General features: G+C 64.5%; 1 protein-coding gene across 5 annotated transcripts in view; it reads left to right on the top strand.

Moving 5' to 3' along the window:
• The window catches only part of CACNA1A (calcium voltage-gated channel subunit alpha1 A), a 195,647-nt gene that overhangs the window by 116,856 nt on the left and 64,502 nt on the right, over positions 1-14,289 (top strand). For all 5 annotated transcript variants that reach the window (XM_070492187.1, XM_070492186.1, XM_070492188.1 and 2 more), the window contains exons 16-20: positions 715-832; positions 938-1,005; positions 4,012-4,118; positions 6,175-6,975; positions 12,857-13,302. In XM_070492187.1, coding sequence (XP_070348288.1) covers positions 715-832; positions 938-1,005; positions 4,012-4,118; positions 6,175-6,975; positions 12,857-13,302 — 1,540 coding nt within the window. The remainder of the gene's footprint in view (positions 1-714; positions 833-937; positions 1,006-4,011; positions 4,119-6,174; positions 6,976-12,856; positions 13,303-14,289) is intronic.

Here is a 14,289-nt window from a genome sequence, read left to right as displayed (position 1 = left end):
AGCCCCGAGGTCGGCAGCGGGGAGGCTGAGAGACCCCGCCGCAGGGGTCCACATGTTGGAGCACTTTTGCATTCACTTTATCCTCATGCACATATTGCCATATTTCATGCTGTGGGTCCCCCACGCGTGTCCCCTGGGTCCTTCCATGAGCTGCTGTCTGGCCCCTGTGTGCTCTTGCCTGAGGCTCCCGGGCGCCCGGTGCCCCCCGCCCCCGGGCACAGCGGCCGAGAAGGACCAGTGGATTTGTTGCTGAAACCCCAGGCACCCATTTCTCTCGGTCCTGGAGGCTGGAGTCCAGGACCAGGTGCCCGCAGGGTCGGCTGCTCCTGGCTCTGTACGGCCGCCTCCTCGCTGTGACCTCACACGGCAGAGAGAGACGGGGCTCGCGTCTCCTCTTCTCCCAGGGCACCCATCCCATTGTGGGCCCACCCCTGACCGCACCTCACCCCATTGCCTCCCGTCTCCCAAACCGTCCCGCGAGGGTTCAGAGCCGCAGCGCAAGAACGTAGGCGCAGCTGGGGCCTACCGCATCCCCTCGCCACCCCAGGGATGACAGGGTCCCTGGGTCACCTCTCCCTAGAGGCCGAGATGCGAGACCCTCGGGGCGGGGACGGCCCTTCCACTCGCAGACGGGCGGACGGGCCGAGGAGGGGCCGGCGGGGGTGTCTCGAGGGCCGAGGCTGAGCGGCTGCCGTGTGTCTCCGTCCCTTTCAGATCCTGACGGGTGAAGACTGGAACGAGGTCATGTACGATGGCATCAAGTCCCAGGGCGGCGTGCAGGGCGGCATGGTGTTCTCCATCTACTTCATTGTGCTCACGCTCTTCGGGAACTGTATCCACCGCGGGGCTGGGGGCAGGCCTCGAGGGGTGCGAGGGGGGTTGGGACACCCAGACACCGTCTGAGAGGCGATGCTTTCCCTGACTCGGGCCTTCGCAGACACCCTCCTGAACGTGTTCTTGGCCATCGCGGTGGACAACCTAGCCAACGCCCAGGAGCTGACCAAGGTGGAGTGGCCAGGAGACGGGTCCTGTGGCAAAGGGATGAGCTGCCCGTGGCAGATCAGCACCGAGCCGGGCGCAGGGGATGGGCGGAGTCATAGCTTCTGCCCCTGGTGCACCGGGCAGCGGGCGGGCAGGGGGTGAGGGGAGGCGGTAAGGCAGCGGAGTCGCCCAAGGAAACAGACGGCAGGCTCCCCAAGTGCCCGCGGTAGCGAGTAGGCGGCACTGAGGGACCTCCAAGGACCAGTGCAGCCCCAGGCCAGCGGGCACTGCCGCCACCCGAAGCCTGAGAGGATGGGCAGGCGGGAAGCACCCCACACAGGGCCCTGAGGCTCGGGCATGGCCGCGCGTGCTGGAGCAGTAAAGAATTAGCAGATGCTCGGGGTACCGCACGCTGCCGTATCTCCCTTTTGCAGAAGGGGAAACTGAGGCTCAGAAAGGCAGAGTCGCTGGCCCCAGAGGGCACAGTTAGGGCAGCTGCTGTCCACAGCATGGCAGGCTCTCAGCCCAGTTCTTGGCACACAGTGGGTGCTCAGTTAAAGGAGCCTTTGTTCGTCACGTGGCACGAGCGGGACAAGGACCCAGAGCTGTCCTTGGACAGAGCTGGGAAAGGGAAGGCTGGGACTCAAACCCGGGCCTGCCAGCTCCAGAGCCTGAGTTCCCCACCCACACAGCCTGCTGGCTTCCACCCGAGGCCCGGCGGGCAGCTAACAATGAAAATAAGAATAACAGCAGCCACGGCCCATGTGCCTGCCCGTCTCGTGTACCAGAAAGCCTGAGAGAGAGGGAGTTACTGCATGCATGTGACAGATGAGGAAACTGAGGCCCAGAGAGGAAACCACCTCGTCACGTAGCGAGGAACTGAGAGAGCAGAGATGTGACTCCTCAAACAGCAGAAAAGAGAGCAGAGCAGAGGAAATGAGGGCAGAGGAGAATCTGGGGGGTCAGGTGAGACCTGCCCATGCTCGCCCAGTTTTCATTCATGGCCAGTGATGCTGAATTATCCAGGCAAAAGCTGGTTCCAGGTGTCCCTTAGGGCAGCCTCGGACTCCCTGGGACTCAGGTCCACCTCCGCAAGGCACAGAGGAGGCAGCATTACTTTGAGTAACACAGCTCACATCCCTAGGATAGCCCACGAGCAGGGACGCTGGGAATGGTTGTACAGGTTGTGCACTGCACAAAGGAAGCTGGGCACCTCTTTGCAATCTGAGAAGGAGGTGTTGGGACACAGGCAGCTTGGAGCCAGCGGTGGTCCGGCCTAAGCCTTTCCCCAACAGCCCCATCGCAATGGGAGAATGTGTGCCATCTTCCTCTCAGCCTGGGGGGCCAGGCCCGGGGCCTCCCTCAGCTTTCACAGCCCTATCCCCAGCGCCTCGGGGTGTCAGGACATGCTCATGGAACCGAACCGAACTGAGCTGGCCTTGCCAACCCTCCATCTCCCAGCCCTGGCGGGAGGGAGAGAGCGTTTCCTGGGCCCGGCTGTGACGGGGGGAAATGGAAGTCTCCGCCACCCCAGCACAGGCCACAGCCGGCCACCTGGGAGCCGGCTGGCACAGGGCCAATCAGGTTCCAAGGGCCCGTCCTCAGGGGCTGGCGTGGGGGAGAGGGGCTGCCGGGGGTGGGAGAGGGAGCGGGAGAAAGGCGGGCTCGTCTCCCGTGAGGGCTGGACACACTCCTGCAGACGCACATCCTGTCCCTCGTTTATCCCACAGACACGCCTGGGCAGTGACGCAAGGCGGGCGCCCTGGTGGTCTTTCATCTCATTTCATCTTCCCAGAAACCCCAGGACGCAGGGTCTCTGAGCCCGTTTTACAGACTTTGTCACTCATTCCAAAGCATTTATTAAGCACCTACTGTGAGCAAGGCCTGGTCTAGGAGCCAGGGCCACAGCAGCGAACAGAACAGGCAGAAATCCCGGCCCTCAGGGGGCTGACAGTCGAGTGGGTCCGACAGACAAGGAGTAAATCTGTCAGATGCTGATTAGCGCTAAGGAGAAAGGGAAGTCGTGAAAGTCGGGGAGAGTTGAAATTTTCGATGAGGAGTGTGAGGCGCAGAGAGGTTAAGTGACTTGCCCAAGATCACACAGCAGGAAGTGGAGGAGCTGGGATTTGAACCCAGCGGGTCTAGAACCTGTGCCCACAACCGCATGCTTGAAAGTGGGCGTGTTTTATTGTCCCCCCGGGAGCCTGTCGAAAATGCCGATTCCAGGGCCCAGCCCAGGCTCTCCGGGAGCCCTGGGGGTCCGCATTTGAGTGCTTCTGAGGCTGGTGGTCCAGGGACCCGGCTCTGAGAGATGCTGGGTGTGGCGCCAGGAGGAGGGGTGGCCGGCCGGGCCCACCCCGTGGTCGCTGACGGAGGATCCTGATCTGACCGCCACGAGGCGCTGAGGCTGGCGCAGGGGGCGGCCGTCGCACGCCCTGTCTGCCTGGCGGGTCATCTCTGGCCATGTCTTCCCCGTTGCTTCTCCTTTGCTTTGTTGGCATTTCTGTTTTACCAAAGTGGCCACGTGAAGGCAGAAGACGGATGTGAAGCGCAAAAGCAGCTTTTTCTGTATGTATTTTTAAAATGCCTTCCCCCACCTGCCTCCTCTCTCCCGCCTGCCTGGAGGCGGTGGCAGTGCGTGGCGGCCGCGGTGCCTGTGCGCCCGCACAGGCCTGCTCTGTGCTCTCAGTCCTGGTTCTGGGAGCTTAGCCACGGGAGAGCGAGGAGGATCCTGGCGGAACTTCCTGCCCCCGGGATGGGGCAGAGGGTCCCACCTCTGGGAGGGCGGGAGCCGTCCCCCTGTGCTTCTTTCGGCCCCACGTCCGCTGGAGACAGCAGGGGACAGCGAGCGCACGCGCAGGGTGGCAGGGCCCTGGGAGGCCTCCCGGCAGCGGCGGCGGCGACGCCTGGACGGGCCGACCCCCAGGCCAAGCCTGTTGGATGTTCCCACTGCCGCCCGGCCAGCGCAGGGTCGGAGGCCAGGCCCGGGCCCGTCCTCATCTCATGAACGGGGCCCCTGTGTGCTTTCAGGACGAGCAAGAGGAGGAGGAGGCCGCCAACCAGAAACTTGCACTCCAGAAGGCCAAGGAGGTGGCCGAAGTGAGCCCTCTGTCCGCGGCCAACATGTCCATTGCCGTGTAAGTGCGCCGCCCACTGGGCTGTCCGGCTGCTCGGCCTCCACACCCTCCCGGCCAAGGACGCGGGGGCTGGGAGGGGCCAGGCAGGCTGAGCTTTGGGAAGACGTACTTCTGTCTGCCACCTCTTTGTACTCAGTCGGTAGTTAACGAGCACCTACTGTGTGCCAGGCCCTGTTCTAGCTGCTGGGGACCTCATTAACGAGGGGCTAATGGGCAGAGGGAGTTGTGATTTTAAACAAAGTCATCAGGGAAGCTTCACTTAGAAGGTGACAAGGGCTGAGGAGGTGAGGGAGGAGCCATGGGGGGGTCTGAGGGAAGAGCATCCCAGGCAGTGGGAACAGCATATACAAAGGCCCTGAGGCAGGAACGTGGCTGATGTGTTTAGGGGCCGTAAAGGGGGCCAGTGCGACTGAAGTAGTGTGCACGAGGGGCGAGAGGGGGAGGAGATGAGGGCAGGAGGTGATGGGGCACATCATGCAGGGCCTTGTGGGCCGTGGGGAGAACTTAGACTTTTGCCCTGTGTCAAGTGGGAGCCATGGAGGGTTCTGAGCAGAGGAGGGACGGGATCTGACTCAGCTGCTCACCAGCACCCTCTGGCTGCTGTCAGGGGAACAGACTGTGGGTGGTGAGGACAGAGCCTGGAGACGCGGTTGGAGATGACTGCATTGGTCCCGCAAAAGAGACAGTGGGGGCTGGACAGGGAGGAGGCCGAGGAGATGATGGGTGAAGCCAAATGTTGGACCGATCACAGAGGTCAAGCGGACGGAATTTGCTGGTGGAGCAGAGGGGGTCGGGGGTGACATTAGGGGCCTGCATGGAAGGGAGGTTTGTTGGTGCCAATGTTCTGACCTGTGCCTTTGCGGGGCAATGCATCATGGGACAGTGGGCAAGGGGCTTTCTTCGCTAAGGTGCCAGGAGGTGGCTGTGGAAGGGGGGCCCAGGGAGGCACCTGCTCGGTCAGGTGAGTTGAGGGGAGCAGCCTGCGGAAGGCCACAGCCGTCTAATAGTGCAGACTGAGCCCTGGGAAAGTCCGCACACCCCCGGCTGCTTTGCCCCGGCGGGTAAACACGCACCGCCCCCAGGCTCCCAGGCGCCCACCCTGGCTCTTCCTGGGCCCCCAGAGCTCCCATGATGCAGAGCAAAAGGGTCCCGCAGGCACCACAGGGGCGTCCTGAGCCGGCTCCAGGTCAGCGTCCAGTATGATTGGCCGTCTCAGAGGTTAAAACACGTTGACCATCAAGACCACCCCAGGGGCTCACGTGCTCAATTCCACGAGGATGGACAGTGCTCGCCTGGCAGCACGTGTACCAAGAAGAGTGGAGAGAAGGACAGGGACGCCCACCTGGGCTGAGACCCCCCCCGCCCCAGCAGACCAAAACGCCCAGCCGGGCCAAGAGACCCACCTGGACCGACACACTTGTAAGGTCAAGGTGTCCAGTCAGGTCGGGTTTTTCACATAGTAAAGACGCCTTGTAGCGCAGAGATGCCCAACCAGGCCAAGATGCCCACCTGGGCAGAGACACCCATCTGGGCCGGGGCGACCACGTGGGTGGAGATGCCTACTGGGCGGGGATGCTCACCTGGGCTGGGACACCCACCTGGGCCGGGACGCTCACCTGGACGGAGATGCCTACCTGGGCGGGAATGCTCACCTGGGCCGGGACACCCACCTGGGCAGAGACACCCATCTGGGTCGGGATGCCCACCTGGGTGGAGACACCCATCTGGGCCGGGATGCTCACCTGGGCCGGGACGATCACCTGGGCGGAGATACCCACCTGGGCTGGGACACACAACTGGGCAAGACACCCATCTGGGTTGGGATGCCCACCTGGGCTGGGACGCTCACCTGGGCAGGGATGCCCACCCGGCTGGGACGCCCACCTGGGCGGAGACACCCATCTGGGTTGGGATGCCCACCTGGGCGGAGACACCCATCTGGGTCGGGATGCCCACCTAGGCTAAGGCATCACTGGGCCACGCCCCCCCACCAGCCAAGCGGCCCCGGCTGGCCCCAGGACCCCTCAGAGCCCTCACCCCTGCGCCCCCCTTGCAGGAAGGAGCAGCAGAAGAACCAGAAGCCCGCCAAGTCGGTGTGGGAGCAGCGGACGAGCGAGATGAGGAAGCAGAACCTGCTGGCCAGCCGAGAGGCCCTGTACAGCGAGATGGACCCGGACGAGCGCTGGAAGGCGGCCTACGCGCGGCACCTGCGGCCGGACATGAAGACGCACCTGGACCGGCCGCTGGTGGTGGACCCGCAGGAGAACCGCAACAACAACACCAACAAGAGCCGGGCGGCCGAGCCGGCGGGGGAGCCGCGCCCGGGCCCCCAGCGCGCCGACGACCTCCTGCGCAAGCCGCGGCCGCACGAGCGCGCGCGGGACGCCGGCGTCCCCGGGGCCCCGGACGCGCGCCGGGCCTGGACGGGCGGCCCCGAGCCCGAGCCCAGCCGCCAGGGGCCCTACGGCCGCGAGTCGGACCCGTGCGCGCGCGAGGGCGGCCCGGAGCCGCCGGCGGCCTGGGAGGGAGAAGCGGAGCGCGGCGGGCCCGGGGACGCCCCCCGCCGCCGTGCGCCCCGGCCAGGCGGCAGCCGCGACAGCCGCGGGGGGTCCCCGCGCACCGGCGCCGACGGCGAGCCCCGCAGGCACCGCGCGCACCGGCGCGCCGACGAGGGCGCGGAGGACAAGGCGGAGCGCAGGGCCCGGCACCGCGAGGGCAGCCGGCCAGCCCGGGGCGGCGAGGCGGACGGCGAGGGCCCCGAGGGCGGCGAGCGCAGGCGGCGGCACCGGCACGGCCCCGCGGCCCACAACGCGGACGCGCGCAGGGAGGACCGGGAGCGCCGGCACCGGCGGCGCAGGTAGGTGCGCGCGACCCCTCACGGGACGGGGCAGCCCCTGGGCGACGCACGCGGGGGTCCCCGGCCCTGGGCGCAGCCCCACTTCACAGACGCGGCAACTGAGGGGGGAAGCCGCTGGCCGCAGGCCACACGACCAATAAGTGGCCTTGAACCCGGCCGTCTTGGGCAGCCGGTGGCCCCCTCGTGCACTGCGACCCGGGGCAGGTGCCTGCGCGTCTCGGGGCCTCCGTGCTGTCCGCCTGTAGCGTGGGGATAGTGGGGTCCAAGGGGTCGATGCTGGAATTAAATGGGGTAACCCCTTGCAGAGCCTGGAAGAGCAGCTGGCATGTGGCAAGTGCCTGGTAAATTTAGACCGTTTTCAGTGGTTGCGTCCACATCTTTTTACCCGATGCTGCCCTGAGGGCCGGGAAGAGCCGCTCTGGGCTCTCAGCACCCACGCAGAGCAGGGCTCCAGGCCTCCGGGCGTCTTGGAGGCCAGCGCCTCACCCAGCTGGAGATGGCACCGTCTTCTTCGTGACTGTCTTGTAAGGCCCCTCGGAAGGTCCTCTGTGATGCCCCACATGGGAACCCATAACTCGCCTGCTGGAGTAGGCACTGTACCTTTGTCACTCCTGTCCTCTCGGCTGTCTTCTCCATCACCACCAGGGCATCATGCTGGCCTTCCAATGATGTGTGTCGGTCGTTCTGTTTTATGACGTGTGTTCTCAAAACTGTGCGCTCATGGACCCCCAGGGCGCGGGTTGAAATGCCGGCTCTCAGGCACTGGGTCTCGGGCGGCCCGAGCCTGCGTTTCCCCGGTGGGGCCAGTCTGGTCCGGGGACCACACTTTGAGTGTGACAGCCTGGGGTCAGGGCGTGGTATCTCTGCTGCGGGCGCCTGTAGCAAACCCACCGTGAGGGCGGCAGGTGCGGACCCGCTGGGTCAGCCTGTGTGGCCGTCACACGACGTGAGGGGGCTGCCGGCAGTGTGGAGAGTCCCGAAGAGGGAACGGAACACCTCTTGGTGACGTGCCGCCAGCCTCGCTTCGATTGCCCAGGAGCTGCATTTCTGGAAGACGTGGTGTCTGTTTAAAACACGCAAAAGCGCTCTGTGCTCGTGTGTAAGGCACAGTCACGTGAAAATTAGAGGTCCAGGTCCCTGTGAGAGGGACCCAAGAAGGGCGTGAAGGAGAAAGGGCAGTTCCTCCCGAGCGGCCGCTCTGCACGTGCCGAGACTGGGGCCCTGCCTCGCCTTTCCCGAATGCCCACGGTGGCCTCCGATCCTCCCATCTTAGGTCTTCCTGGCTCCCAGCAGCCCCTGAGAACCATTGTGCTGGGTCATTCCTACTCCAGAGTCTCCTCTGGCGGGTTTATTCACTCATTCCGTCAGTGTTGCCTAAGCACCTGCTGTAGTCTAAGCTGGTGCTGTGGGTTCGATCAAGTAGCTGCAGGTGACAGGCATGCTGTGGATGGGTGACCTGGGGCCTCTGAGAAATAGGATCAAGAAACTGTGCCCAGCCTAGGGCCCCGGAGCAGGCTTCCAACAGGAGCAATCCGAGAAGGGAGGAGAGTGTTCTAGGCTAAGAAGAGCATGTGCAAAGGCCCTGAGGTGGGCCAGAAGGAGGCCCGTTTGAAGGGTGAAGAGAGAGTGGCAAAGAAATGGAAGGGACAGGGATGGGTCAGCAGGGCCCTCAGTCCTCTCAGGGCAATGGAGGGACCGCTGAAAGGATCTTAGGGGAATAAAGTGTGTAGCACAGGATTCCGTGATTAAGAACCAGTGGTGCACCCTTGCCGTTATTGTTATCTCCTGAGATTATGTTATTATTCACCTTGTTACTGTATCTTCTCCTACGGCTGAAGGAGGCAGCGTGACAGGGACGGAACGGCAGTGCGGTCGTGAGGGGCAAGAGCCCGGGAGCCGAGGCCCCCTCCTGCTGTGTGACTTGCAGCACTTCACCTCCCCTCTCTGGGCTTCCATTTCCTCATCTGTAAAGTGGGGGTGAGAACAGCACACACCTGGGTGAGCCAGGTGTGAGTGTTTAAACGGCCCCTTCTTATCACCAGTGCCTGCTGGGTGTTAGCCGTCCCCGGTGCCTGCTGGGTGTTAGCCGTCCCCGGTGCTGGCGTGCTTCCCCTGGGCCCTGGACGTGTGGGCTGTCGTCGTTATTATTGTCAGTATGAGTAAGACTCTCATCCATAGACACAGAAAACCAGCTGCGGATGCACAGCCTTTGGCTTGCTCCTTCCGACTCCTTTTTACAGATGGGGAAACTGAGGCCCAGAGAGGGGAAGGGATTTCCCCACGAGCAGCCAGCCACTGGCCATCCCCCAGCTGGCCCCTGTCCCCCTCTCTGCAGCCACCCACACGCTTGGCCTGTCGGGCCCCTGCCTTGCCCAGGAGGCCCCCGCCGAGAGAACGTGTGCGTGTGGCTGATAAAACATCCTGACGCTTGTTGGAAATAAAACTTCATGAAGATTCAGTCTCTTTTAGAGAAAAACGCAAGACAAGCCATTCATCTGCTTTAAAAAAATAAATAAGTACGAACGGCGAAGATAAAACTTTATTTGGGAAGATAATAGACTGACAGCCGCTCCGCTCTGTGTCCGCCGGCCCCGCTGTGCGTCGCTCCTGCAGCGCGTCGGGCCCCGGCATGGTCGCTACCTGGCCGTCGTCCATCCTCCTTCCCGCCTCTGCGGGCGTCTCTCCCTCTCTGGTCCCTGCAGCTCTCACAGGCTCAGCGCAGGGAGCCGGGACCAAAGCCCATTCTGCTTCACGTCGTCGGAACCGCTGGCCCCGGATCCCCACGCCCCACACTGAGCCCGGGGGCACCCGGGGCCACCGCAGTGAGGACGAGCCCTCCTGGACTCCCGTGAAGATCTGAGGGTCACAGGGCGTCCTCTGCTCCCCACAGCCGGGCCCTCGCCACCCCAGAGCCAATGTCTCTTGGCATCCTACTTCCACCTGCTCCCGTCGCCGTGACGACGCACTCCCCAAAAGGAGAAGGAGGGACGTGCTGGACTGCTGGGCCTCACAGTTTGTTCTGCGTGGGGAGGGGACGCCTCATCCTTTAACACCCTGGTCCTTCAGCCCCCGCAGGCCTCGGCCAGTCTCCTCGGCACCCCACTACGGGCACCCCAAGTCACCCATCGCCCCATTTGCTTTGCTCAGTGGTAGCCTGAGATCTCTAGGACCAGAGAGCAGCTCGGCCCTCTCCCAGCTGGTTAACACTGAGCAAATGGCTCTCCCTCTCTGGCCCTCAGCTTCCTCCTCTGTAAACGGGCCTCTGACGGCAGCTGTGGTGGGGACTGAATGAGTCAGGACGTGCAGGGCCTTGGGGCCGGGGAGCATGAGGAAGCAGGACCGGCCCCCCTGGACCTGGGGGCCCGAGTGTGCCCTGGGCGAGGCGTCCCAGCCCTTGGCGGGGGGACGCAGCCGCCCGTGCAGTGCAGACGATGGCAGATGCCCAGGGGGGCAGGGGAGGGGCCCGACCCCGAGCTCAGCTGCCCCTTTGCTCCCTGGAGACACAGAAAGGAGATCCCTGAGGCCGGCGCGAGGCCCCCACAGGCTGAACTTGTCAACGCTCCGTGCAAGACGGAGGGGCCCGCACGGCCGTCCCTCGGACGCCTCCCCAACGTCACATCCCTCCCGGGTCCAGAAGACCCTGGCGCCATCACAGCATCTCCAAAAGCAACAAGGGCGTCGGCTCAGAACTCCCATCTCAGTCGGGTGGCGGGGGGCCCTGGCTGTGATCCGTTGGGGGGCAGAATTCCTGTCCTTCTCTGGACCCCGAGACGAGAAAACAGATCATCTTCCAGAATACAGCGGCGGGCAGGCCCGGGACGGACAGTTCTGTTCCAGGAGGGGACGCTGCACGGGGGCACTGGTCCCAAGCAAGTTCTAAGTCCCCTGGCGCGAATTCCACTCGGTTTCATGGCCCGGGAGTGACCCTCGAGCCGTCAGCTTGTGCACACGTCTATCCCTCAGCGCCACTTGACGAGGCTGCTGGGCCGCCTTCTGGTGAGAAGCGTCCGCTCCAGGAGCTACGCTTAGTCTCCAGGTTGGACGGAAGGTCTGTGCTTATCCCCCCTTTCAGATGAGGGACCTGAGGCTCAGAGAGGTTAGTCCAACTGCAGGGGGCCACACAGCAGGGAAGTGGCGTTGCGGAGACTCAGACCCGGCTCAGCCTGTGCCCCAGGGTGTCAGCCATGACGCTCAATCGACTGGGACAAGGTACGCGCCCGGCCACCCGGCTCCTGTGTGGCCTCAGAGCGACGAGAGTGGAAACAAATGCCTCGTGTCTTCTGCTCACTGACCACACCACGGCCTCTATGGGTTAAAGTGCAGAACGACACCAGGCAGGCGGCGCAGGCCCAGCCGTGGCTTTGCCTCCTGCGGTGGCTCTGGTCTCGAGTGAGCGGGGGCGGCACAGCCTGCAAGACCCCATCCTGCAGCTCGGCCTCTCGGCCCAGTTCCTCCTCCTCCGGGAGTGGCCGCCATCCCAGCCTCGTGCAGTGGTTCACAGAGGGAGCATCGCGAGCTGCCATGGACCGAGTGGCTCGCCCGGTGGCCGTGGCCGTGAGTGCCTAGGACCCGTGCACCCCCAGCTGCCAGCTGAGCGTCGGGGGATCCTGAACTGCTCCACGGGGGGGCGCTGTCGCTGGGGTTAGCGGGCCGGACGACGCAGGAGCCGTGCTGTCGGGCTCCCGGCAGCTTCTGCCACCAGCTGGCTGTGTGGCCTCGGGCAAGGCCCCTCCCGTCTCTGAGCTCAGCTTCCTCCTCTGTCAAGCGGCGCCCGCTTGCCCTGGGCGTCCTGTAGGTCGGATGAGCTGGGGGCTCGGCCCGGCGCACAGTGGGTGCTCAGTGAGCCGGCTGCTGGGAGAGCTGCGCGGGGCCAGGCTGCAGAACTGGGGTCGCCTCTACCAAGAGCCAGGGGGCAGTTCCGGACCACCGGACCCTCTGCAGACAAGCCGCCAACACCGCCACCCGCGGGCCTCCTGGTGTTTCCAGGAAACAGACTGCGTGCGGGGCTGCGCCCGGGGTCGCGGGGATGGGAGCCCTGGGAGCGTCGGGGGCCGGGAGGGCCGTGTGAAGGCGGACAGCAGGCTGGGGCTGCTGAGGACAGACTGGCGGCAAGGGCTCAGGCTCTGGGGTCGCTGGCAGCCGGGGGTGAGCGACAGGCGGGGGAGGCTGGGCCGGTGGGACTCCCCCCCAGCCTCAGTGTCCCATCTGAAAAACGGGGCATCCATTCATCATTTGACGAGACGCGGCCGAGCGCCTGCCGGGTGTGGGGCCCTGTCCCGGGCACTGGAACCACGGCCGTGACAAGGGACACAGGGGCCCTTCCTCAGGGGGCTGCTGCCCCAGTGGCTGTGGAGGTAACAGCTGGGCGAGGTCCTGAGCTGTTTCCCCTCCCAGTACACGCTGAGTGACTTGGCTAATTGAGGCACCAAATCCCCCCCCACCACATCATCTCCCCGCTTCCCACCTCCAGCCGCACCTCGGCCCACTCGGCCCCACCTCAGGGCCTTTGCACCAGCTGTTCCCTCTGCCTGGAGTGCTTTGCCCACCACCCTCGCATCCCCGGGAGAAATTCTCCTGTTCAGTTACCTGCTGTGCAGCCTCGGGTAGGAGGCTTCACCTCTCTGAGCTTCGGTTTTCTTGTCTGTGAAGTGGGGCTGGTCGCGTCCCTCTCAGGGCTGACGATGGGGGCTGTGACGAGTCAGGCGCCGGGAGTGGCGCCCGGGGGTCTGGCACGGAGAAGCCTTGGCCGTTGTGGTTTCTGCCGCGGTTTTCTGTTAGGCTCACGTGCGGCCCCTCGGATGCTGGGACCTTGGGCAGGACCCGCGAGGGGTCACTGTTCTAACTGCGTCCCGGTTCTTTCTCGTTGGCCCGCCCGCTGCAGAGAGAACCAGGGCCCGGGAGTCCCGGTGCCGGGCCCCAACCTGTCGACCACCCGGCCCATCCAGCAGGACCTGGGCCGCCCGGATCCGCCGCTGGCCGAGGACATCGACAACATGAAGAACAACAAGCTGGCCACCGCCGAGGCGGCCGGTCCCCACGCCAGCCTGGGCCCCGCCGGGCCGCCCCCGAGCCCCGCCAAGATGGGGAACAGCACGGAGCCCGGCGTCGCAGCCGCCACCCCGCAGAACACCGCCAGCCGCCGGGCGCCCAACAACCCGGGGACGCCGTGCAACCCCGGCCCCCCCAGAACCCCCGAGAACAGCCTTATCGTCACCAACCCCAGCAGCACCCAGAGCAACTCAGCCAAGACTGCCAGGAGGCCCGACCACACGGCCGTGGACATCCCGCCCGCCTGCCCGCCGCCCCTCAGCCACACCGTCGTGCAAGGTGAGCCCCCGCCTCCCGGCCTCAGTTTCTCCTTGGGGACGGTGGGTATGATGGCTCCTGTCCCCGGGGCTGCTGGAGGCCCGGCTGGGATGGATGCGCACGGCGCCTGGCAGGGAGCTCGGTGGCCTCCTGCGTCCGAAGGTCCCCCAGGGCGGCCAGGACGCCACCCCTGAGAAGCAGGGCACCCCTGGGGCGGGAATGTGGGGGTCACACGATCCTCCAGACTTGGCTGTTCCAGGAGAATGTGACACGGGCCCGTGTGTGACTTTAAACTTTCTAGCATCATATTGAAAGGCAGGGAGGGAGGGAGAGGAGGAACTGAAAAATAAGAAAGCAGGCGGCCCGGTGGCCGAGTGGTTAAGTTCGTGCTCCACCGGCGGCCCAGGGTTCGCGAGTTTGGATCCCCGTTGCGGACCTGCACACCGCACATCAGGCCAGGCTGTGGCCGCGTCCCACGTACAAAGTAGAGGAGGACGGGCACAGATGTTAGCTCAGCGACAGTCTTCCTCAGCAAAAGAAAATTTTAAAATTAAAAAGAAAAAGGAAATAGGTGAAATGAGCTTTAATAAATTATATTTAACTGGAAAAGTTATTTATCTCCAAAATGTTTCCACGTCAACCTGCAATCAGTATTTTCAAATTTATCGACGAGCTCTTTCACGTTCTTCTCTTCGCACTGAAATCCGGGTGCTGTCACGCCCGCACCGCGGTCTGCAGCGGCCTGGGACGGGGCGGACGGGGGTCCCGCCCTCAGGGCCGGCGGTCTCTGCCCCCACAGGTGAGGACCGAGGAGCTGGCGATGCCCTGAGCTTGTTCTCTGCTGAGACGAGGCGGGCCCGGCACCCACGTCCGCTCGGTGCTGAGGTCGCCCCTCGCGTGTTGGCTCAGTGGTCGCCACCATCCACGGGGCGGATCTCGCCATGGTGCCCATTGTGCAGATGGGGAAACTGAGGCTCGGGGGCTGGGCCTGCTCACGACACGCTGTGT

The sequence above is a fragment of the Equus asinus genome, chromosome 20, assembly GCF_041296235.1.
Source record: "Equus asinus isolate D_3611 breed Donkey chromosome 20, EquAss-T2T_v2, whole genome shotgun sequence".
In the NCBI taxonomy this organism is placed as follows: Eukaryota; Metazoa; Chordata; class Mammalia; order Perissodactyla; family Equidae; genus Equus; species Equus asinus.
Note: the sequence above shows the minus strand (reverse complement) of the source record. Positions and strands in the feature narration are given on the sequence as shown.